The sequence below is a fragment of the Silurus meridionalis genome, chromosome 23, assembly GCF_014805685.1.
Source record: "Silurus meridionalis isolate SWU-2019-XX chromosome 23, ASM1480568v1, whole genome shotgun sequence".
In the NCBI taxonomy this organism is placed as follows: domain Eukaryota; kingdom Metazoa; phylum Chordata; class Actinopteri; order Siluriformes; family Siluridae; genus Silurus; species Silurus meridionalis.
Genome location: NC_060906.1, coordinates 5,471,139 through 5,497,629, shown reverse-complemented (window position 1 = coordinate 5,497,629; position 26,491 = coordinate 5,471,139). Strand labels below are relative to the sequence as shown.

The 26,491-nt window shown below is 42.2% G+C and overlaps 1 protein-coding gene across 1 annotated transcript in view; it reads right to left on the bottom strand.

The window, feature by feature from the left end:
• LOC124377359 (NACHT, LRR and PYD domains-containing protein 12-like) overlaps positions 1-26,491 on the bottom strand; it is an 839,056-nt gene that overhangs the window by 23,468 nt on the left and 789,097 nt on the right. The window contains exon 11 of the mRNA XM_046836796.1: positions 12,077-12,250. Within this exon, the coding sequence (XP_046692752.1) occupies positions 12,077-12,250 (174 nt within the window). The remainder of the gene's footprint in view (positions 1-12,076; positions 12,251-26,491) is intronic.

Genomic DNA, 26,491 nt, shown 5'->3' with positions numbered 1-26,491 from the left:
CTGAAGGTCAGTATTGGTCTCATCTGACGCCTTTGGCATCTCTGTGTAAAAGGAATTGGCTGTCTCATCCTCCTCTGGGCTCTCGCTCTGATACTGCTCTGAATAAAACAAAACTGCTCTTTTTCTAATTTCACTGGGCTATTTTAAGCCATCTCCAGTTGATGAGTATAAGGAATGAATATATCTCCTTTGCCCGTTCTTTTTGTCCAAATTAAAGAAGAACTCTGTCGGGCCATCCATCTCTTCCACACTCTGAAATCAAGAGCAAACCAATGCCCCCTGTGTTTTAATGCCTAACAACTCATTTAAATTCCTCTTTTACATTCCTCTTTTACATTCCTCTTTTTAGATTTTAAGGGCTCTATGTGTCCCTGGTTTCCTATAGATACTAAGGAATTTTGCAATATCATTATTTCCATCTCTAGATCTTTCATCAAATGGGAAATATCCCTAGAAACATTGAGTGTGTACTGCTGGCACAGTTGCTGTATTTTCATTTTTCCATAATCGCTCCATTGTCGAAGTGTTCTATAATCATCTTTCTTAAACCGAAATTTCTCCCAAAAGAAAGAAATCTCAATAAACGACTTGTCCTGCAACAATGACACAATGAAGTGCCAGTAAGCACTTTTTGATTTCATATTTGCAATATAAACATTACACTTAACTAAACAGTGATCAGAAAAACCCACAGGTAAAATTACACAATACTTTACAACATTAAAATGGTGTTTAAAACAATAAAATCGATCCAACTTAGCCATGGTATTACAGTTTTCTCTTGCCTGTGCCCATGTGTATTGTCTTTCATTTTCATCCAAAATAATCCATATATCATAAAGTTTATGTTCTGCATTAAGCTTCAGTAGTTCATGTTGAGAAGCAATATGAGGTTCCTTGTGATTCCTATCACTTTTGTCATTTGTTGTACAATTAAAGTCTCCTCCCATGAACATAACCTCTTCTTGATCAATACACGTGAGAGTATTATTTATCTTTTTTTTAAAAACAATCCCTCTCAGGACCACAAACTGGAGCATAACATTAAAAAAAAACAAAAGTAAAATTCTCAAATTTCGCTCGAACTTTTATTAGTCGCCCTTGGACTATATGTTCAACCTCACAAGATAAAGGTTTAAAATGTTTCTGAAAGAGCACAGCTATCCTGCCACTCGATGAGTTCTTATGACTTAAAATAGCTTCACCCTCCCATTCCATTATTCAATCATTCGCGTTTTGAACATCACTGTGTGTTTCTTGTACAAACATCACATCATATATCTTTTGTTTTATTAATTCAAAAAGCATCATTCTCTTCCTGCATTCTCGTGCACCATTTATATTTAGTGTGCCCACATTTATTGTACTCATAACAGAATGGATAAAAAACAGGCATGGACAGACCAAGCAAAAATTCCCCAAAAGAAACATGAAAAGAAATTCACTCTGTTTCAAATTCATCACTCAATATATTCAGTCTCAACTTTTGCACAATTTTCTTTAATCTATGAACTTCCTTCTCAGCTAGGCTATCTACACCTTTTTCTTTCATCAGCTGTTTCAACAAACAACTCTCTATCTTGAAAATACTTTTCCACAGTCACTTCTTTCAATCCTTTAGTTATCTGTAGGAAAATTTGTAGGATTTTCTCAAACACTCTCCTTTACAGATGTCTGCAATGCACTGAGCCGGATCAGCACACACAAAGCCAACATCCCTGGAAGCGTACTCAGGGCATGTGCTGAGCAGCTCGCTGGGGTCTTTAATCAACCTCGCTGGGGTCTTTACTGACTTTATCTTCAACCTGTCTCTTGCCCAAGCAGCTGTTCCCACTTGCTTTAAATGCACCTCCATTGTGCGATTGCCAAAACACTCCAACCCAAAGTGCCTGAACGACTACCGCCCTGTAGCACTGACACCCATTGTCATGAAGTGCTTTGAGCGGCTGGTCCTGACACACCTACATGACTCTCTGCCATCCACATTAGACCCTCACCAGTTTGCTTACCGCAGCAATAGGAGCACAGAAGATGCAGTTTCCATGGCACTGCACTGTGTGCTCACACACATGGACAATAAAAACACTTACGCACATATGCTGTTTGTTGACTTTATCTCAGCATTTAATACCATCATTCCATCTAAGTTCATAGCCAAACTTGTAGATCTGGGCATTAACACCTCCACTTGCAACTGGATCATGGACTTTCTAACCAACAGACCCCAGCAGGTTCGATCTGGCTCTATCTGCTCCAACACTATCACACTCAACAGTTTGCAGATGACACTACCGTGATCGGCCTCATCACCAACAATGATGAGACTGCCTACAGGGAGGAGATCCAGCACCTAGCCACATGGTGCAACAACAATAACCTGCTCCTTAACACCTTCAAGACAAAGGAGCTCATTGTGGACTTCAGAAAAGAGTCAAGAGGCACACACAACACCACCAACATCAAAGGGATGGCCACTGAACGCGTCTCCAGTTTCAAGTTCCTGGGGATCCACATCTCGGCGGACCTTGTCCTGGACCACCAACACCTCCAGCCTGGTCAAGTACACTCACCAGCGCCTCTTTTTCCTAAGGACACTACAGAAAAATAAGCTCTCCTCAGATATTCTGGTAATCTTCTACCGCTGCGCAATAGAAAGCATCCTGACCAGCTGTGTCACAGTCTGGTATGGGAGCTGCTCTGTTGCAGAGCGCAAGGCACTGCAGCGGGTGGTGAAAACCGCTCAGCGAATCACAAGGAATCCACTCCTAGCTGTAAGTTTCCATTCACAAACTACCTACCTTTTCCGGTTTGTCTGGCTTGTCATTGTGTTTTTTGGATTTGTTAATGTGTTTCGTGCAACGATTCAGACAAACCGGAAAAGGTAGGTAGTTTGTGAATGGAAACTTACAGATCATTGGACGAAACACCTGTCATTCACCTGTATATCTTGACTGACAGGTGTCTTGTCCAATGATCTGTAAGTTTAGGTTCACAAACTATACCTATCTTTTCCGGATTGTCTGAATCGGTGCACGAAACACATTACCAAATCCAAAAAAACACAACGACAAGTCAGACAAACCGGAAAAGGTAGGTATAGTTTGTGAATGGAAACTTACCGATGATTGGACTAGACACCTGTCATTCAAAATATACAGGAAGTACAACATTTTTTCCTCTTTATTTATTTATTTATTTATTTATTTATTTATTTATTAAGCAATTAACCATATACAAACAACATGGCAATAACATGTACAATTTACATTACAATACACAGAACAGGTGCATAAAAATACAAATATATACACATAAATAAATACAATTTATAATAATAATAATCAAATTAAAGTTAAAAAAGGATAAAAATAAACATGGCTATGGTTTATTCTGTAAATCATATTTTTCTATAAAGGACAAAAGATTCATTGCATTTTTCTTTCTAATCACTTTTACGGCTGTTGTGAAAGAAATAAACTCATTATAAAATGCAAAAAAACGTTGGTTTCAAGTATTTCGATTTTGTATATAAAATTTTCCAATCAGAAGTATATTATTAACAAGAAAGTCGTCTCTGTTATTGTTTATCACAGTTTGGGTTCCTTGATGGTCTAGTGGTTAGGATTTGGTGCTCTCACCGCCGCGGCCCAGGTTCGATTCCCGGTCAGGGAACCGAACCCAGCCATTAGAGTTGCACAAACAGTGCCGGTCCCAAGCCCGGATAAATGGGGAGGGTTCCATTAGGAAGATCATCCAGCGTAAAACGTGCCAAATCGTAAAATGTCTTAGATCTTTTTGTCATGATATACTGCAGCATCTCCAGCATCACTGCATATGAATTTCCTTCCTCAAAGTATCTTTGAATTAATTCCAGTGTATCCTTGCTTGCCAATGTTTATCTCTGTTATTTTTTATATTTAAAGGTGCACTAATCCAAATAATATAAAAAAAAGTTTAAAGTAAACGGACAATTTTACACATGTACAAGAAACAAAGTTATAAGATTTCATACTTCCTGTATATTTTGAATGACAGGTGTCTCGTCCAATCATCTGTAAGTTTCCTTTCACAAACTATACCTACCTTTTCCGGTTTGTCTGGCTTGTCGTTGTGTTTTTTGGATTTGTTAATGTGTTTCGTGCAACGATTCAGACAAACCGGAAAAGGTAGGTATAGTTTGTGAACGTAAACTTACAGATCATTGGACAAGACACCTGTCATTCACCTGTATATCTTGACTGACAGGTGTCTTGTCCAATGATCTGTAAGTTTCCATTTGCAAACTATACACACCTTTTCCGGTTTGTCTAGCTTGTCGTTGTGTTTTTTTTGGATTTGTTAATGTGTTTTTGAATTTGTTAATTTGTTTTCGGACTTGTGAATTTGTTTTCGGATTTGTTATTTTGTTTTTGGATTTGTTAGTGTTTTCTAATTTTTTTATTGGATTTGTTAATGTGTTTTGGGTTTGTTGTTTTGTATTTGAATTTGTTAATTTGTTTTCGGATTTGTTGATTTGTTTTCGGATTTGTTAATTTGTTTTCGGATTTGGTGATTTGTTTTTAGATTTGTTGATTTGTTTTCGGATTTGGTGATTTGTTTTGGATTTGTTAATGTGTTTTGCACTTCTCGGCCACCGTACTCTTCTCATCCAGCCCATAGACTGTTTACTCTTCTGCCCTGTGGCAAGCGTTTCAGGTGCCTCTGGACCAGGACCAGCCGAATAAAGAATATTTTTTTTTTTCTAGAGCTGTCTCTTTACTGAACTTTGCCCCTCGCTGATACACTACTACATTTCCCCCCACACCTTTGTTATTTCGCTAATGGACTGTCTACACAAAACTATGCTCATTTGCACACTGCTCTCTTTGTAATGCTGCTCACTATTGCCTAATTACCATTGTGTGTGTGTATGTATATATATATATATATATATATATATATATATATATATACAGTACAGACCAAATGTTTGGACACACCTTCTCATTCAAAGAGTTTTCTTTATTTTTATGACTATTGTAGATAGTGAATATTGTAGAAAATATCATGAATATCATGAATATTGTAGAAAATTGTAGATTCACACTGAAGGCATCACAACTATGAATTAACACATGTGGAATTATATATGGAATTATATACATAACAAAAAAGTGTGAAACAACTGAAAAATATCATTCTAGGTTCTTCACAGTAGCCACCTTTTTCTTTGATTACTGCTTTGCACACTCTTGGCATTCTAGATGCTTCAAGAGGTAGTCACCTAAAATGGTCTTCCAACATTCTTGAAGGAGTTCCCCGAGAGATGCTTGGCACTTGTTGGCCCTTTTGCCTTCACTCTGCGGTCCAGCTCACCCCTAAACCATCTCGATTGGGTTCAGGTCCAGTGACTGTGGAGGCCAGGTCATCTGGCGCAGCACCCCATCACTCTCCTTCTTGGTCAAATAGCCCTTGATGCCTTCAGTGTGACTCTACAATTTTCATAGTCATGAAAATAAAGAAAACTCTTTGAATGAGAAGGTGTGTCCAAACATTTGGAACTGTGTGTATATATATATATATATATATATATATATATATATATATATATATATATATATATATATATATACGTTTTCTGTTCATAGTAATAGGCATTTTTAAATCTTGTTCATGGTACATATATATTCTGCAAATTACTATTTATAGTCCTATATTACCATTCTATTTAACTTATGTAAAAACTGTATATTCTGCACTTGCTGCTATTGCACTCTGGTTAGACCCAAACTGCATTTCGTTGCCTTGTACTTGTACATGTGTAATGACAATAAAGTTCAATCTAATCTAATCTAATCTAATCTAAAAAGTATATGTGCTCCTAGTAGACCTATTCTGCGAGACTAAACTTCCAGAACCTGAAGAATCATTCCCACTCTCTGGGGCAGACTCTTAAGCATTACCACTCATATCTGACTCTACGTGATTCCTATTACGTTTCACATTTTTGTTTATCATTAAATCCTCCACTTCTTTCCTCACTCTCTTCCAATTACCTTTTTTCTTCATTTTCCTTTTTATTGCTGGTGTTTTAAATATGCTCTCATCATCTGCCATCTCAATGTCTTCAATATATTTTTTACTTTACTCAAGCTTGCAACCAAGGTTGTACTGGTATTCTTTTCCCCAACTTTGTCAGTCACATCATCCAACCTTTCTTAACTGGATTCTCCATTTTTATTCATATCCCTATTTTCTATTCCAATGCTTGATCCCTTATTTCTCCCAGTCTCTACCTGCCTCTGGTCCTTGTTTTTTCTAAGCTTTCCTGCTCCTCACCTCCATTTTCCTTTTGCAGCACCACCACATTTGTCTTCTCAGGACAAGCATGGACTACATGTCCCTCCTGTCCACAGCCAAAACACTTTCTATTTTCTGAGGTTGCATAAATCAAATATTCATAATTGTCCACCTTCAATTTCATCGCTAGGTTTAATTCCACGTTATCGTTATTTAAAGTCATGGGTGTCTGCCTCCTAAAAGATACCACATGTTTCAGCAGTTGTGATTTACATCCCAACGGAATCTTTTTGCTCTTTGATATAACTTGACCATGCCTCATTCTCTTTCGATCACTTCATCCGGAATGAACACGCAGCCTATGTTGTTTGCTTAGCTTAGGAGCATGCTTACTTGGCTCTTCAGAGAGTCAACTGTTAGCGTTTTATCAAATCAAATCAAAATCAAATACAATTTTATTTGTCACATACACATACATACAGAGTAGAACATGCAATCAGAAATGCTTTATACGATGTCCGGCATGAGGGAACAGAATAGGGAGAAAAAAATAAAACAAGGAAAAAGAGGCAGATAAATAAAGCATATAAACTATGTAAGATATTAAATATATAAAAATATATATGGGGAAAAATTGTATATACAAGGTATGCTTATGACAGTAAACAGTAATCACATAAGGTGGTCGATGTGATTGTCCTTAAAGTGACCATGTGCGATGTGGTGTGGTATTAAGTCCACAGTTAAAGTGACAGTTCAGAGATTAAAGTGTTGTAGTGCTAAAAGCAAAATATTTGCAGAAAAGTATGGCGATGGAGAGAGTGGACCAGCTTTTAGATCCTGGGTGTTTCCTGGTTCAAACGCCGAATGGCCTGCCAGAAGAAGCTCCTCCTCATTCTCTCTGCTTCGCTTACAGGGAGCGGAAGCTTTCCCCTGAACGCAACAAAGAAAAGAGTCCATTGTTGGGATGGCTCAGGTCCTTCACAATCTTCCTGGCTCTGGTCTGGCACCGCGTGCTGTAGATGTCCTGCAGGTTAGGGAGCTTGTTGTGGATGGTACGTTCAGCTGAACGCACTACCCTCTGGAGGGCTCGCCTGTCCTGCATGGTGCTGTTCCCGAACCAGGAAGTGATGCTACCCATCAGAACGCTCTCAATGGTACAAGTGTAAAAAGTCTTTAGCACCTGAAAAAATCCCTTAAGCGTCTCAGATAGTACAGACACTGCCAGGCCTTCTTCACCGGGGTGTTGGTGTGACAGGACCAAGACAGGTCCTGTGTGATGTGAACATCTAGGTACTGGAAACTGTCCACTCTCTCCACTGGAGTACCGTTGATGATTAGCGGTTGGTATGACCGCTCCGGCTTCGTACTGAACCCGACCTGTGATGCCATCTGGTCCTGCTGCCTTCCTGGTATTCACTCTCTTGAATGCCCTCCTCACGTCATGTTTCGAGATGGTGAACGTGTTTACCTCTCCGACTATCTCGGTGTGCATGCTGTTTGTGCCGCTAGCGTGGTTTGCTGCAGCCTCGAAGCAAGCATAAAAGATGTTTAGCTCGTCTGCCAGAAAAGTGTCTGCATTCCCTATTCTTGAAGATGGTGTTCTGTAGTCCGCGATTGTTCTTAGTCCCTGCCACAGCTTCCTAGAGCCACCATAATGGAACTGTGACTCTAGTTTCCTCCCATAGCGCCACTTTGCATCCTTCACTGCTCTGTGAACACTGTAAGATGCAGCCTTGTAACCGTCCATGTCCCCGGTGGTGAGCCCTGTGTTGTAGGCAGCGGAGAGAGATCTCAGAGCATCGTGGATGTTTTTATCCACATACGATTGGTTGGGAAACGGCTGATTTTGATGGTGGTTTTCTGCACCATATCATCCGCTAGTTTCCCGATGAATCCCACAACCGCTTCCGTAAACATGTTGACGTCTATTCTTCTTCTATTCTATTCTTCTGTCATTAGAGCTGCGCCTGAACATATCCCAGTCTGCGTCATCGAAAGTGTCCTGCAGAGTGGCCACCAATTGGTCAGTCCAGTGCACGACATCCCTCTAAACGGAAGCTTTCTGTTTCAGCCTTTGTTTGTAAACATGCAGGAGGAGGATGGCGGCATGGTCCGATTTCCCAAACGGTGACGTGATTGTGCCTTGTAGATCTTCTTAAATGGTGTACAACAGTGGTCCAATGTCATTTCGCCCCCGGTGGGGCATGTGATTTGCTGCTGAATTTTCGGTAGTGCACGCTTGAGGTTGACACTGTTAAAATCTCCTACCACAATGAGCACAGAGTCCCGATGCTGTGTTTGTTGAAGTGTTATTGTCTCGTGTAAATCCCATAATGTAGTGTCTGTGTCCACTAGAGGTGGAATATAAATGGCAGTGACTATGACTGAGCTAAATTACTGAGGTAGAAGAAAGGGCCGACATTTGATGGTCAGTAGTTCCAGATTTGGTGTGCAGGAGCGTAAAAGGGGAACGATGCTCATGCTGTCGGACCAGTGGTTGTCCACCATCAGACACACTCCACCTCCTCTTGACTTTCCCGACTCCAGTGTTCTGTCCATGCGGTAAACTGATTAAAACTCAGCCGGCTGGATGGCGTGGTCCAGTATCGCTGGGTTCAGCCAGTCCCGAATGTCCCTCTCGAACTTTACCCTTGCCCTGAGGTCGTCGAGCTTGTTTTCCAGTGACTGGAGGTTGGCTAACAGAATACTAGGTAAGAAAGCGTGGTGTGCGATTGCCCTCAGCCTGTTCCTGACCCCGGTTTGTTTCCCCCGCAGACGCCGGTACAGGTCATGTCCTTTGTTCTTTCTCAGGATCTCGCTCGGCCAGCATGGGTCCCGGTTTAAAAACATCGAAAGGTGAGTGGATTGTACACGACTAGATAGATAGATAGATAGATAGATAGATAGATAGATAGATAGATAGATAGATAGATAGATAGATAGATAGATAGATAGATAGATAGATAGATAGATAGATAGATAGATAGATAGATAGATAGAATTAGATATGACAGTTGCTCTGTCATATCTAATGAAGTCCATCTTGTGTAGATGCTTACGGTAACTAGAGTAAATAAAAATATAAAATATACAAGAAAAAAGAGAAAACGTAGCCAGAGCAGTCGTGACGGCGCCATCTTGCATCTTTTAGTCCGGCGGCTATGCTCTCCTAGTGAGCGCTCTCAGAGGAGTCCTCTCCAGCCTCTCCTCCTGGGCAGACCTCCCGTCCCCTTTGGGCAGAGCATCGCTGAGCAGTTCTTTCTTCCGGCGCATGTGATGCGGTGCTCCGGATTTCTCCCCACCGAGGAGGGAGACATTTTGGATGCTGGCGTGCACACAGAGGTGTCTAGGTCCTGGAAGACCCCGGGACCTATACATTTTCCCGCATTTGCTGTACGTGATTTTGGTAGGGTTTAGGGAGTGCAGCTATGGGGAGATCCTAGGAAACTCTCCACAGGTGATGCATCACGAAACGCCCCAGTATTACCTACAAAAGCCACTTCAGCTCTAGTAGGTAGGGCTTACACAAGGGGCTGCACGGCGGGCATCGCGTGGCCCAGGAACAGATCTAGGTCCAGATCGATGGAGTCGGCCGACCTGAGGGTGGTCCTCTTCTTGAACAATGTGGGGTGGTGAGGCGGCCCTGACATTCAGTGCGCCCTGCATTGAGGGGGACAGTCTACACCTTGCGCGGTTGCCCGTACCTACTCGTCACCACCTGGAGGCCAGGCTGTTAGCGCCGCCTCATTCTGCGGATGGAGAATACCAGCCATCTCGCCAGAGGGTCCAATGGCTGCAGTTCATTGCTCCAGCTGCTCTGGAGGGGTCACTGCCCGACCAGGAGTGACTGGTTCCCCTGAGAGATTTCCTGGCAGCCTGGGAAGTGCTCCAGGGATCTCAATGGGTCCTGCGTACAATTGGGGTGGGCTACGCGATTTGATTTAATTCAATTTTTTTTATTTGTATAGCACTTTTAACAATGAACATTGTTTCAAAGCAGCTTTACACAGATAATGTGGTGTTTAAAAGTGAATATGTTCTTTATACATAAGTTTGTCCCTGATGAGCAAGCCGGTGGCGACTGTGGCAAGGAAAAACTCGAGATGGCATAAGGAAGAAACCTTGAGAGGAACCAGACTCAAGAGGGAACACATCCTCATCTGGGTTGAAATGGATACGATCCAAAGTGCATGTTTAGGATTTGGCCATCGTCTTGCCGGCCCTATTTGGGCCCCCCTTCGAGCCTTTGGCAGAGGTGGCCCTTAGGTGCCTGTCTGATAAGATCGCCTTTCTTTTGGTGATGTTCTCCTTTGAAAGGTTTGGGGACCTACGGGACCTGTCTGTGGCCCCATCTCTCCTGGAGTTTACCCCTGGCATGGCCAGTGCGTTCTGCTACCCTAGTGCTGGGTATGTACCTAATATCCCTACAGCTCCCTCACGACCTGTCATGTTGCAGGCATTCTGCCCTCCTCCCTTCCTAGTTCCAGACCAGGAGAAGCAAAATCGACTGTGTCCAGTGCAAGCACTGGATACGTAACTCCACAGGACAAGTCCTTGGTGAAGGTCGGAGAAACAGTTTGTCTGTTATGGCCCTCATGGTATGCAGGCTCTAAGTATAGGGATGGTGGATGCGATTTCGGTTGGTTTTGAGTCCTCTGGTCTTCTCACCCCGTTTAGAGTCAAGGCTCATTCGAACCTTTGACCTTTGTAAGGTTATACGACCTGGACAACACAGCCACTCTGCATGCTTGCATGCTGGTCAGTATGGTGCGATGGCATACTCGTTCCCAAAGAGTTTTGACACAGCTCGAGTTCCTGAAAGGGAACGTCTCTAGGTTACGGATGTAATCATAGTTCCCTGAGGGAATGAGATGCTGTGTCTAGGTCTGTACTCCCTGCATCCCTGCAAGCACTTACCTTTATAGCTTCGCCATTTTGTATCTTCCTGGTTTACACAACGTCGCCTGCCAATTACATCACAAGTTGTCTATTGGCCAGATTTTACATGTGATTTAGAGCATGGACCACACGGGGCGTTCCCAAAGCATTTCGGTGCAGCGTCTCATTTCCTCAGGGAACTAGGGTTAAATCCGTTACCTAGAGACGTTCTTACTCTTGCTGATTTAGCCTGTGGTCTCCCCCCAGAAGAATAAAGTCCCTCAACTTGTGTTTTCTTCTCTAAATCTAACGTTCTAACTCACATCACTGACCATCACACTCACATCACTGACCATTACACTCATTACTGACCATCACACTCACATCATTGACCAAGAGAGAGAAAAGGAGAAACATGTAAAGTAAAATCTTTGAAATCTGAATGTGGAGTAAAAGAAGCTGTAGGTTCTTCAGCTCCAGACAGTATTTTCAGGTGATAATCTACTGGAAATACAGAATTAATGCTGCAGGTTTAATTAGACTTTTGCGCTGCAATAAAAATCACAACAGCTCAATTACACTGAGGGATTTCTGTAGTTTGTTAGATATTAGATCATCTTTTCTTTCTTCATTATTTTGCCTCGTCACATTCACATTTATATCAAGACTTTTGTACATTCATTAGAGATTAGAAACTAAAACAATACAAAAGTCAATTAAAAGTAATATTTATAAAAAGATAAAAAATTAATCAACACCTTCATTTAAACTAACAAACAAAACTAAAAGAATAAAAACTATAAAGTTCCTCCTCAGAACATTGATGCTGAACCTAAAAGCTCTGCTTCAGTCTCACTATTAGAGAATGTGTGTTACTGAGGAGCAGGTCATGTGACTCTCAGAGAGATGATCTTACCTCAGTATCTCCAGTTTACAGTGAGGATTCTCCAGTACAGCAGAGAGACACTTCACTCCTGAGTCTCCTACTTTATTCCAAGACAGATTCAGATCTCTCAGGTGTGAGGGGTTTGATCTCAGAGCTGAAGTGAGAGCAACACAACCTTTATCTGATACTCCACAATCACGCAACCTGCAGATACACAATGACACACACTTCACTCTCTCAGCTTCTACACATTACACATCCTTTGTGTTTTGAGATCAGTGGTGTGGATGGGTGGATGAATGTATGTATGGATGGATGGGTGGATAGATGTGTGAATTTAGGAGCTCTAGGAACCTGTGGCAGGGACTAAGAACAATCAGAGACTACAAAACACCATCTTCTAGAATGGTGAATGTGGACGCTTCTCTGGCAGACGAGCTATATATCTTTTACGCTCGTTTCGAGGCTGCAGCTAACAATGCTAGCGGCACAAACAGCGGGCACGCTAAGAGAGAGCCGGAGAGGTAAACATGTTCACCATCTCAGAGCTTATACATAGACATAAAAACCATACAAACCAACTTCAGTCAAAACAAATCAAATAAACTATCAAGCAAAGTCAAAACATATACCCAAAACTCAAATATCAAAAATTAATTCTCCATCAATTAGAACACAAATAAAGGTTATTAAAGCACAACTGTAATTTAAAAGACTCCAAATCATTCATTAGTTAATAAGCTTTAAAAAGCGGTAAAAAGAGTTAAAACTTCTTGATTTGGTCTGTTTTCAATTCTGTTTTTCTTTGTAACATATATTGCAAGTTTTGCTTGTCCAACAATAATATTAATCAACTGCCATTTTATTATCTGCTTTTGACAATATCTCAATGATAAAGTAAAAGCAGTAGGAGAGAAGTTTGCCTGAAATCGTAAAAATAAACCCTTTCTTCAAGGCAATGATTGGTCCCAATCTGAAGCATTCTTTAAAGCAATGAAAAACAGTCTCTCTTATCCCACAAAACACACATTTATTAACAACATCTGAATTAATAACAGAGACAAAGGCATTTAAAGCTACAGCCCCATGTAGAATCCGCCACTGCAAGTCACCAGCCTGCTTATTCAATAGTGGTTTGTATATCACCCTCCAAACAGGTTTGTCTTCTTTTCGTAAACCACATTTTTCTTGCCAAACTGTATCTTTCTTCTGGTTTAATGCCTCTTTATTTACAATTTTGACAAATCACTTATACAGCTCTTTTCCTTCAACTAAAATCAGATTTATATTTTTAGACCTTCTATATCCAGCAGTGTGCTAGGCATACCTCTTAAATCAGTTTGGCGTGAAGACCGCTGACCTAAAATGGCGGCCATTGTAAATGAGGCCCAGCAACATCAATTAAGTTCCTTTCCATACCAGAGCCACACAATCTTAATGAAAGACCTGGCAAACAATCATTTGATAAGTCAAAGCGAGATCCTTTAACCAAAGGTTTCTCAAGCAACCAAAACAATGACTCTGTTTTACAAACCCTGATAAAACTGAAAAGTCCCCACATTTTAAATAGTCCATGATAAAAAGAAGGAAGTCATTTGAAATTCAATTGTTTGTGATCCATAAATACCAGAGTACTGTCAAGTCCAAGTCCATCGATCCTCTGTAATATGTTCTGAGCCACTTTCCTCCAAACTAGATCTTCAGGCCCAGTTTACAGTCTCTGGATAAACTGCAAGAGAAAAGTTTCAAGTCTACTTGTTTCAAGTCTACTTGTAAACAGATGCACCAGACCTTGACCTCCTTCTTTCACAGGCAAGAAAAGTACGCGTTGAAGGACCCAGTAAAGCTGATCCCAAAAAAAAGTCTACCAGCATTGCTTGTTGCTTGGAAAGCAGACCAGGAGGAGGGTCTACGCATACCAATCTGTGCCACTATGTTGAAGCAGCCAAATTGTTCATTATTAAAACACCTCCTCTAAAGGAATGTTGTGGATGAAATCCACTTACCTTTTTTTAAACTACCCTCTATTTGAATTTTAAACACCCAAAATCAGTTCTTTTCTTGTGTGACAGCATCTCCAATAAACACTCCTAGATATTTAAGACCTACTTTTTTCCAAGTTAACCCACCAGGTAATAACAGTTGCCCCTTCTTCCATTTTCCAACAATTAAGGCCTCACTCTTACTTATTTTAGCAGCAGATACATTTCCAAACTCTTGAATGATTTTTACTCGAGTATTTATATCATTCTGCCCATTGACCATTATCATTACATCATCAGCATAAGCTAATATCTGATGTTGCAGATTAACATGAGGTAACAGTAGGCCTTCTATATTAGACCATAATTTGTTTAATAATAATTCAATTGCTAAGGAGTAAAGCATTCCAGAGAGTGCACAACCTTGTCTGATGCCCCTGTTAACACTAAAAAGGGCGGACAAACCACCATTGATTTTTAGCATTCTTTCAATGTCTTTATTTAACACTTTAACTGCTCCAATAAAACCTGGGCAAAAAACAAGTATATCAAGGGTGTTTCAAATATATTGGTGCTCAACCCTATCAAAAGCTTTTTCCTAATTAAAATGGCAATAGGAACTCTTTGACCTCATATTTGATATAAACACTTTACAAATAACAATAACATGATCAAAAAACTCAGAAGGACTAATTACACAGCTCTTCACAATATTAAAATTACGTTGGAAACAGTAGAGTCGATTAAATCTAGCCAAAGAAATAAAATTCTCTTGAGTATGCAACCATGAATATTGTTTATCATTGTTGTTTAAACGTCTCCATATATCACACAGTTTATGGGTTTCAATCAAAGTGTGCATGGCACGGCTGGAAGCTATTATTATTTTATTATTATCTCATACTATTCTCACCAAACTCATAAAGAAGAATGAGAGAAGGATTACACACAAGACAAATTTCAGCATGTGAAGGCAAAGAAAACTACATTGTTTTAAACCCATCCTCTGCCTGAAGTTCTGATCTTAATTAAGCAGGAATTTTCCTTAATCTATATATTTCTTGAACAGTGAACTTTTCCTCACCCTCACTTTTTATTAACATCCCAACAGAATCAACAAACATTTTTCGATCAGGAAAAGAGACTGTAACCTGCACATTTTTAATATTTTTTAATCTTTGTAAAAAAGATTTGACTTTATCAAAAGCATAGTCATTACATGTATTCCTTCACCGTCAAAATTTTCAACAGGACTTTCAACATTATCAGATTCAATAGCTTGTGTTTCAGACCATTGTTTTGACTTTTCATTCCTTTAATTAATCTTGAATTTTTTCATTTTTCTCTTAATGGGAGGCGTTTTAAACAGTGAGTCATCACTAACATAATCTGTATTAATTTCTTCTTTAGTCACCCGTTTAGCTGCTTTGACAGTATCTACTTCTGTTTCCCCCTCTATCACCTCGGGTTCTCCCCCGGCATAACTCGTTTCTGCTTCTGGCACAATAAACATGTTTATCATGACTACCAATTCATCTGCATAAGATGACCAGCAAATAGGGGCATAAGCATGTGGAATGTCAAAACCAGAGAGATGACTTCTTAACTTGTTTAAAAGAGGTTCAATTGCCAGAGAGTACAATATACCTGAGAGGAAACAGCCTGCCTGATCCCTCTGTACACTCTAAAAGGAGCACATAAACCACCGTTGACCTTCAGTACACTCTCACTGTACAGTACCCTGATCATGGCTATTTACATTTACATTTGCGGCATTTGGCAGACGCCCTTATCCAGAGCGACTTACAACTGAGCAGGGGAGGGTTTTAGGGCTTTGCTCAAGGGCCCAGTAGTGGCAGCTTGGTGGTGGCGGGATTTGAACCTGTGATCTTCTGATCCAAAGCCCAATGCCTTAACTATGGCTATGAAACCAGGGTTGAACCCAAAGCTTTCCAGCACCTTCCACAAGTATTCATGCTCAACCCGATCAAAAGCCTTTTCCTGGTCTAGGAGAATCAGACCAGTCTTTAAACCCAATAGCCTAGAGATGTACAAAATGTCACAAATTAGGTATACATTGTCAAATATCGACCTGCCAGGCACACAGTACGTCTGTTCATAGTGAATGATCTGCTCCATCATCTTTGTCAGTCTCAATGCTAAAGCTTTTCACAGCAGCTTGCAGTCAGTGCACAGTAGTGACACTGGGTGCCAGTTCTTCAGCTGGATCAGGTCTCCTTTCTTTGGCAGCAGGGTCAAGATGGCTCTCCTGCAGCTTGACGGGAGCTGACCACTTTTCACACTCTCCCATTAGGACCTCCAGCACGTTCTGCCCTGTAACTGCCCAGAACTCGAAAGGGAGACCATCTATTCCTGGCACTCTCATATTCTTCATGCCTTGGAGAGCGTCCTGAAGCTCAGATAGTGACAGCTCCCTGTCCAACTCTCTGGCCACAGACTCTGTGAGCTTAGGCAAGTCTTCCACCTCCTGTGCCCTTGACCTCTTTCTGCTATTCAGCTTCGAATAGAAGTGTCATCTCATGTCAGAGCCTGCTGATTCTGTTCGCACAGCATACATAAACCTTTTCTGTCCATTCTTTTGCTCTAAACTAAAGAAGAACTAAAAAAGAGCATCCATCTCAGTGACGCTTCTAAAGCGTGAGCGGACCAACACCTCCTGTACTGCAGTGTCCAACAGGTAGTTCATTTTGTTTTTTTTGAGGGTTTCAATATGCCCTCGATTTCCTGTGGCCTCCAAATGCTGGAGTTCCACTGTCTCTATCTCCAGAGCTTTCAGATATCTGGCAATGTCTCTTGTGACATTGAGAGTGTACTTTTAACAGAAAATTTTAATTTGTGCCTTTGTCACATCGCACCACTGCTGTAGGGAGTTAAAAGCTGCCTTTTCACGTTTAAAACAATTCCATTAAAAAAAATGACTCTCTAAAATTAGCATCCTCTAAAAGTGCGGTGTTAAATTGCCAGTAGTCATTAAAATTAAATTTAAAATCTCCTCCCAAAAAAAAACTCTGCAGAGCTGCAGTTTAAAATAACATCTTTAAGTTTGTGTAAAAACTTTAGTCTCCACTGCACTGGTGGGAGCATACACACAGATAAAACCAAAAACCTCATTCTCATAAAAAGCATTTACTTTTAAAATCCTCCCGTTTAAAATGTATTCTATATTGTAAGAAACAGGAATAAAATTGCGAGTAAAAAGCAGGGCAACACCACCACTGTCAGGGAACAGCCTGCCACGCTGTTCCTCGACACTCGTAGTCTATCCCCATCATACTAAGTACCGGCACCTGATGCTCATTAACCACGCAGCCCTATATCTACCCCTGCCTTTCTCACAGTCAGTTTCCATTCTACTTACTTTAGTGGTAAAGCAAGTAGGTGGAGTTAGCATTCCCCCGACTTCGGCATTAGAGCCCTCGCAGCAGGGCGAGTGGGTGACGGCTCAGCGGCATACTCGCAAAGCCAAAGCTAACGATAAGGCTCACCCACAGGAGCACAATTCCTCTCCGCTTCACGTGTTCAACAGGCTTGCTCTCCTCAGTAAAGCACCCGCTGAGAAACCTGAAAGAGCTCTGGTTTTAGGAGACTCTATTCTGAGGCACATGATATTAGCTAGACCATTAGGGGCACCAGCAGCAGAGGTTATGTGTATACCAGGAGCCAGGGTGCCGGACATAGCAGGTCAGCTTAGGTTCTTAGGAAAGCACAGGTTCTCTAAGATAGTCTTTCACACAGGAGCTAATGATATACGCCTTCGACAGTCAGAGGTTACTAAGAGTAATAATATAGAGGTGTGTAAATTAGCGAAGGCAATGTCCGATGCAATAACATGCTCTAGCCCCATCCTAATGCAACGTGGCGATGTAGCCTACAGCAGGTTATGGTCGCTGAACTGCTGGATGTCCAAGTGGTGCTCAAAAAGCAATGTGGGCGCAGACAGACAGGCTAAACCGACCGTCTGCTAGCTGCGCAGAGTCGTCACTCAGGATCCACCATATTGAGACTGTGTCTGTCAAAAGCGCTGACTATAAACGAAATTATTACCAACCAGGAATTTTTTGTATGGCTTAGAGACAGTGGCTTTGAGTAAAAGGCAGGAGGCGGAGCTGGAGGTAGCAGAGCTGAAAATGTTAAGGTTTTTGTTGGGAGTGACGAGGATGGACAACATTATAAATGAGTTTATTCGAGGGACAGCGCATGTTGGATGTTTTGGTGACATGGTGAGGGAGGCGAGATTGAGATGGTTTGGACATAGGAGGGAAATTATATATATTGGTAGGAGAATGCTGAGGATGTAGCCACCAGGAAGGAGAAAAAGAGGAGACCAAGAAGACCAAGGAGGAGGTTCATGGATGTGGTGAGGGAAGACATGCAGGTAGTTGGTGTGAAAGAGGCAGATGTAGAGGACAGGGCGGTATGGAGACGGATGATCCGCTGTGACGACCCCTAATGGGATTAAACCGAATGAATATGTAGCATTAAATAAAGCAAGTCCTCCTGGGTATAGTTACATACACCAACCCTGTCTAAATGGCAGAGGGCGCAGCTATTTATAATAATAATCTAAACGTCACACAAAAGACTAACACAAATGTAAAACACTTGTAGTTCTTTACACTAACATAAAATATTCAGTGTCCCAAAGCAGGTCCAGTCAGTCAATTCCACTAATTATTATTTATAGACCTCTAGGGCCCTACTCTGATTTTCTCATAGAATTTGCAGATTTCATCACAAATTTAACTACTTCTTTAGACAAAGCATTAATTGTTGGTGACTTTAATATTCATTTTGATAATCAGGAAGACTCCTTAAGAGCAGCAGTTGTGTCCATTCCAGATTCAGTTGGAATTAATCAGAATGCTATAGGACCCACTCATAGTGGTGGACACTTTTGAAAATAAAAATAAAAAAATTAGTCATAATTCCACAATCTGAAGCTATTTCAGAACATTATCTCATCTCTTTTAAAATCTGCCTCAGTCGTTGCATTACTACCTTACCACGTTATTGTACGCATACTTTCACGTCAGTTACAACAGCACGTTTTATCAATTATCTTCCAGAAATTACGATATTAAATAGATCTCCTTCTGACGCCACAGAACTTAGTACCTAGAATCAAATTACATTATACTCTAGATGATGTAGCTCCTCTTAAGACCAAAAAGGTCAGGGACAAATGAATTGCACAGTGGTATAATGATCATACGCGCAGCTTAAAACAGACCTCTCAGAAATTAGAACGTAAATGGCGTCAAACAAAATTAACAGTATTTCAAATATCATGGAAGGAGAGCCTCCTAAATTATAGAAAATCTCTTAGTGCTGCTAGAGCAGCATATTTCTCATTTCTCATACACCATTGATCACACTATACTACTTGCTAGACTTGAAAACATTGTTGGAATAAAGGGAACAGCTCTCTCTTGGCTTAGGTCTTATTTGACTGATCGCTATCAGTTTGTTGATGTAAATGGTGTGTTCTCCACACTCTCTAAGGTAAAGTTTGATGTTCCTCAAGGATCTGTCTTTGGCCCATTGCTTTTTCTCTTTATATATGCTGCCTCTGGGTGAAATTATACATAAACATGGTATTCGCTTCCATTGTTTATTTATTTATTTATTTGACAGGGACAGTGTACATTAATTAACATTACTGTAAATGCACCAGAATTAGCCAAAAGGCTATTTTTCATCCGTTGTCCCTGGACAGATCTTAAAATTGTCAACCTAAAAACAAATAATTACAGAGAACAATACAAATATATAAAAATAGTAAAACAGATATAATTCTTCAAATCTTATAATTATAATCAATATACAAGTTTACTATAAAACAGCAAGTTGGGTTAAGGAACCAGTTTTTTAAATGCTTTTTAAACAAAGTGTATGTGGTGAGTTCTCCAATGTTCTGAGGTACAGAGTTCCACTCTTTTGCAGCTGTAACTGAAAAGGCACTCTGACTAAATACACTTTTCCTCAGAGGAACAACAGAGTCTTCTCGGCCCTCGTGTTACTCTCTGTGTGATATTTTTAATGTTTACAAACTGACTAAGTGGCGGAGATGACAGACCATGGATAATTTTATGTAACAGACAAAAGTTTAAATACTTATGACATTTTCCCAACTTAAAAACTTATGCTTTTGTAAAATGGCACAGTGATGATATCGTAATGTTTTTTATCCACAATTTTGATTGTCTGTTTGTAAAGTGACTCCAAAGATTTTAATGTTGTTTTATTTGCCTGTGACCAGGTTGTAAGACAGTAAGTGATGTGAGGCATAACCATGCTATACATGAACATTTTAGCTGCCTGAAGTGACCGGTTGGATCTTATGAACCGAAAATTTGCAATATTAAATTTGACTCGATTGCAGATCTTTTTTATCTGTGATTTAAAAGTTAGTTTAGAGTCAATTATGATACCTAAGTATTTGAATTCTGATTATCTAATTATTCTTTCCCCTGTCACATAAATATCTGCCTGATTATTTGCAATGTTTGATTTAAAAAAAAAACATTGAAACCGTTTAATTTACATTAAGTTTTAAGCAGGATTGATTTAGCCATTCAGAAACTTGGACCATCGACTGTGTAAGTTTTTCAGCTACTTGTTTCGTGTTTTTACCATGGGTATAAATGACTGTGTCATCTGCATACATCTAAATATAGACATCTGCACAAACTGAAGGGAGATCGTTTATATAAAGTGAAAATAGCAGTGGCCCCAAAATAGAACCTTGAGGAACCCCTGTGGACATAACGTGGGGTGGTGAGTGATAATCACTGATCCTAACTGACTGTAAGCGATTCGATAGATATGATTCTATCCATTTTATTGCATCTGAGGAGAAATTGAATTTGCTTAGTTTGGTTAATAATATTTTATGGTTTACAGTGTCAAAAGCTTTTTTTAAATCGAGAAACACAGCTCCAACCACACCACCTTTATTCAGTAAATGCTTGATATTTTCTGTGAAAAAACAATTAGCAGTTTCTGCGGTGTTGATTTCTGAAACCAAATTGCATTGGATGAAGACAAAATTTTGTGGTATTTAAATGTGTTATTATTTGTTGTGAAATTAGTTTCTCTGCAACTTTTGACACTGTCGATATAATGCTAATTGGTCTGTAATTGTCCACTGACAATGGATCTCCATTTTTGAGAACTGGAACAACAGGAGCTATTTCCGGTGTTTGGCTACCCCTGGATTGTCGCTTCCCGTTAGCAGTCATTACCGTGGTAATGGCGCGGCCATTCAGGAAAGTTTGTTGTTGTTGTTGTCGCGTGTCTGGATCGTGCCTCCCAGACGCAGCCAAAGATGCACCGCACCGCTGTCCCACGGACCCACCACCAAAGCCTCCGTCCGATGTACCAACACGCACCCCCGAACCCGGAGTCTCCCCGCGCAGCGCCCCGACAGAACGCCCCGCCTTCGCGCCATCCACCCCATCGCACTCGCCTCCTCGGACAGACAGCTCGGCCACAGTTGAGGACAGGAATATAGGAGGGAGAAAATCAGGACATTGTGCAAAGGAACACAGAAATACACCTGAACGTACCTGCAAGGTATAAGTAGCAGGTTTGTCCTCTGCGCGTGGGTTAACCTTTCCTAGCATCTTGAAGTGGTGCGGGCCTGGGCATGGGTGAATGTCTCCGGATAACATCAAACATATGGCGATAATAAGTCCGGTTGTCAGCAATGATCGAATCGATGTTGTTCATTTAGTCTTCTTGGTAAATTTATTATAAAGTAGTGGGTAGACCATAGTCACAGCCAGTGTGTAGGTTCCATAGCCGGTGCTCGCTTTTGCCAAAACATTGTTTGTCTGTTTATATCCCAGATCTTCATATTTTGATGGGTTGACATTTAAATGAAGCAGAGGAAAGATGTTACCAACCATCCGAACTGGATCAACATGAATAGGCTTTTAAAATCTTTGTGAGCAAACAATAGACTAGGAACACTGTGACAGCCCCTTTCCCACCTGGAGCCATCTTGTCTTCCTTTCTGAACGGATGTTGTTATGCTGATGATACATAGCTGTATATTTCAGCAAAGCCAGATGAGAGAGATCAGCTTAAAAATGTTGAGGAGTGTGTAAAGGACATTAGACAGTGGATACTTGATAACTTTTTTCTGCTCAACTTAGATAAGACGGAAGTACATTTACTAGGACCACATGCAGCTAGAAGCAAACTTTCCGATTATGTAGCATCTCTGGATGGTGTTTCTGTTTTAGCGTGTTCGGCTGTCAAAGACCTTGGTGTGATTATTGATCCTAGTCTTTCCTTTGAGGCTCATGTGAAAATATTACCAGGATCACCTTCTTTCACCTTAGTAATATTGCTAAAATCAGAAGTATGATGTCATTACAGGATGCAGAAAAATTAGTTCATGTTTGATCTAGATTAGACTACTGTAATGCTTTACTGTCTGGGTGTTTGAGTAAGTGCATAAATCAGCTTCAGTTAGTTTAGAATGCAGCAGCAAGAGTCCTCACGAGATCTAGGAAATTTGACCACATCGCTCCTGTTTTAATAAGTCTACACTGCTCTCAATCAAATCTCGCATTGATTATAAAATACCACTACTGAAGTATAAAGCACTTAACGGTCTCGCACCGCAGTATCTGAGTGAACTTCTGTGCCAGTATGATCCTCCACGCCTACTTAGATCAAAACGTGCAGGCTATCTGTTGGTTCCTCAAATAATAAAGATTACAGCAGGGGGCAGAGCTTTCTCTTATAAAGCCCCACAGTTATGGAACAGCCTTCCAATCAGTGTTCGGGACTCAGACACAGTCTCAGTGTTCAAGTTGAGGTTGAAAACATTTATTTAGTCAAGCCTTTTATCAGTAGATTTTTTTCTTAGGTAAAGGCGCAGATCTGGAGGGAACATGGATATAGAGTGTTTGGTGAACTGGTATATTTGTATGCTGTCGTCCCCTCACTCTCACAAGTTCACTCAGGTTTGTTGACGGTGATGTGGTGGGTCGTCTCTTCCCAGAGATCCCTCATGTTGGTGTTACCTTCTGGTTCTCCCTTTTAGTTATGCTGCCATATCAAGTCTTGCAGGAGTCCAAACTGCACAGTGATATTAATGTTCATACAACAATAGACACTTAATAATCCATATCCTTCTCTTCCTGTCACCCCTCTTCTCTCTCACTCTCTCTTTGTCGAGTTAAACATGCTCCTGAGGCTCCTATGACCACTGTACTTGCCCCTCTCCACTCCGTGGATCTTCCCACTTCGTCCAGGCCTGCCTCTGGATAGTGTTCTCTTCGACTGAGGCCACTCTGTGCAGCTAGGGACAGGTTTCTCATCAATGCCTTGGGTGGTTCCAAGAAATTCCGTTTCTTCCTTATTTCATCTCGGGGAGTTTTTCCTTGCCACAGTCGCCACCGGCTCGCTAATCAGGGACAAACTTACTGAAAAATAACAATCACTTTTAATCACCACATTATCTAGGTAAAGCTGCTTTGAGACAATGTTCATTGTTAAAAGCGCTATACAAAAAAAATAATAATTGAATTGAATTGAGTCACTCCCTTCCACAATGTACGGCTCCCTTTCCACCTCTGACATAGTCGACTCAGGTTCTGCTGGGATTTAGACCAATAGACCAATTCCAGCTATGCCGGGAGAGGGGACATCACGACCTGGACATCCAAACCATCCAAGGGCACCCTCTGGGGCAAGGCTGGCTTAAGTACTGTGCTCCCATCATCACCCTCCAGGTCGGCCTGTTCCACCAAGAGAGGATTCAGTTCATGGTCTTAGAGAACTGGATCGTGAGCATCATCCTGGGATGACCATGGTAGAGTTACTGGTGTCACGAACACTGCCTCTGCCACTTTCCCACTCCGCTCTCTAAAGGAGTAACTATGGCCGCAACTCTGGTGGAAGAGGCCCCCACACCATCTCAGGTGAAGATCCCTCAGGAATATTATGGTTTTGCAGATGTGTTAAGCAAACAGGTTGCAACCCGACTACCTCCTCACCGGCCTTGGAATGTGCCATCGATTTGGTCCCAGGGGCTAAACTCCCAAAGGGACAGATCTACCCCTGGACCGCTCCTGAACGAGCATCCATGGAAAGGTACATGCAGGCCCTCAAACAGGGATTCATTTCCCCATCATCTTCAGCAGCTTCTAGCTTCTTCTTTGTGGTAAAGAAGGACAGGGGACGTGTATCGACTATCGTAACCTCAATGCCCTCATCGCGCCTCTTCCTTACCCACTCCCGCTCGTCCCTGTCACACTGGAGGTTCTCTGAGAGGCACCTTCACCAAGTTAGACCTAAGGAGTGCTTACAACCTCGTGCACATCCGGGAAGGGGATGAATTGAAGACTGCCTTTCAATTTAACAAGCCGTGTTTCAAGGCTTCATGAATGAGGTGTTCTGACCGTTCCTACCTATACCTCAACCTCCCAAAGTGCGAGTTCCAACGAACCAAGGTCCAGTTCCTCAGCTATGTGATCAGCGTGAAGGGAATCCAGATGGACCTAAAGAAGGTGCAGGCTGTGCGAGAGTGGCCGCTCCCCGGTTCCGTGAAGGAGTTGCAAAGGTTCTTGGGGTTTCAGCCAGATCACAGCCCCACTCACCTCCGTCCTCAGGGGAAAGCCCAAAACGCTTTTTTGGATGCCTGAGGCCACATCTTCCACAGGGGTCGTGGCTATGCTTTTCCAGTACTCGGGGAGCTCTGCTTAACTTCACCCCTGTGCCTACTTCTCAAAGAAGCTGTCCTCCGCCGAACAGAATTACGACATTGGGAACCGGGAACTCCTCGCCATCAAGCTGGCACTCAAGGAGTGGAGGCACTGGCTTGAGGGCGCAAAACACCCATTTGTGGTGATTACAGACCACAAGAACCTACAAAACCTCAGAAAGGCCAAGAGGCTGAACCCTTGACAAGCCCGGTGGGCCCTATTCCTAACTCGATTCAACTACACCCTCACCTACAGGTCGAGTTCCAAGAACGGCAAGCCTGACGCCCTCTCCTGTGTCTACAGCCAGGATGAACCTACCAAACCGGAACCCATTATTCCTCCCGATCTGTTCATCTGCCCAATCGTATGGAACCCCGAGGAGGAGATCCGCTCAGCCACAAGTCAAGAACCCGCCCCCCCTTGGGTGCCCGGAAGGAAGGACCTTCGTCCCTAAAACCCGCCTTATAGTCGTCCCGCCTTATTAAAAGCCGTCCACAATACCCCTGGATCCGGTCATCCAGGGCGTAGGGGAACCCTCCTTCTCCTCCAAGCTCGGTACTGGTGACCCAACATGAACAGGGATGTGGCGCATTACATCCAGGGCTGCCCGTTGTGCACCATGTTGAAGGTTCCATGCCACCTGCCTGTGGGGAAGCTGGTCCTGCTGTTAATTCCCGAGGGGCCCTGGTCCCACATGGGTATCAACTTTGTAGCGGACTTGTCATGGTCAGAGGGACACACCTGAGTCCTGGTTGCAGTGGATCGATTCTCCAAGGCTTGCCACTTCATACCTCTCCCCAGCTTTCCCACTGCTCTGGAGACCACCAAAGCCCTTTTCCACCACGTGTTTCGGAAATTTGGTCTCCCAAAGGAAATCGTGTTGTATCATGTGGCCGGAGTTCATGTCCCATGTCTGGAAGGCGTTCCACACTCCTCAGCGTGGTGGTTAACCTGTCATCCAGTTACTAGCTACAGTCCAACGGTCAGACAGAGAGAAAAATCCAGGAGCTAGGACGTTACCTGAGATCGTACTGCCACAAGGATCAGACCGAGTGGAGCCACTGGCCTTACACCTTTCAGTGCGTGCTGGGGTTCCAGCCACCTCTGTTCCCATGGTCGGACAAGCCCTCCCACATCCCTGCCATTGATTATTGGTTCCGGGAGAGCATCTGTGTGTGGAAGTCGGCCCACACTCAACTCCGTTGGGCCCTCCGGGACACACAGAAACATGCAGATGTACGTCGGAATTTCACGCTGCCCACCCACTCCATCCGGCACCCTGGAGTAGGGGTAGCCCCCGGCGCTGCACCTGGGCATCAAGAGCCGCCCCTAGGGGCCCCAGGGAACAGGCCACACCGTCCCTCGACACTCCACACACTTGTAGTCTATCCCCATCATAATAAAGTACCGGCACCTGATGCTCATTAATCACGCAGCCCTATGTCTCTCCCTGCCTTTCTCACAGTCAGTGTCTGTTCTACTTGCTTTAGTGGGAGTCCAGTCCAGGTTAGGTCTTTGCGTGGATTACTTCCCACCCGTGAGCACTATTGCGATCTTGTACCTTCCGAGACCGCAAAGACCTAACCTTTCCTAAGGACACTCTGCATTATAGTGACCATTCGAGTAACTATTGCTCATTTAGGGTTTGTGTCAGGATCTCCAGGGCACTCTGTGCGCACTTCCGGTTTCACGGCATGCACTTCCGGTTCCGCAGTGAGCAC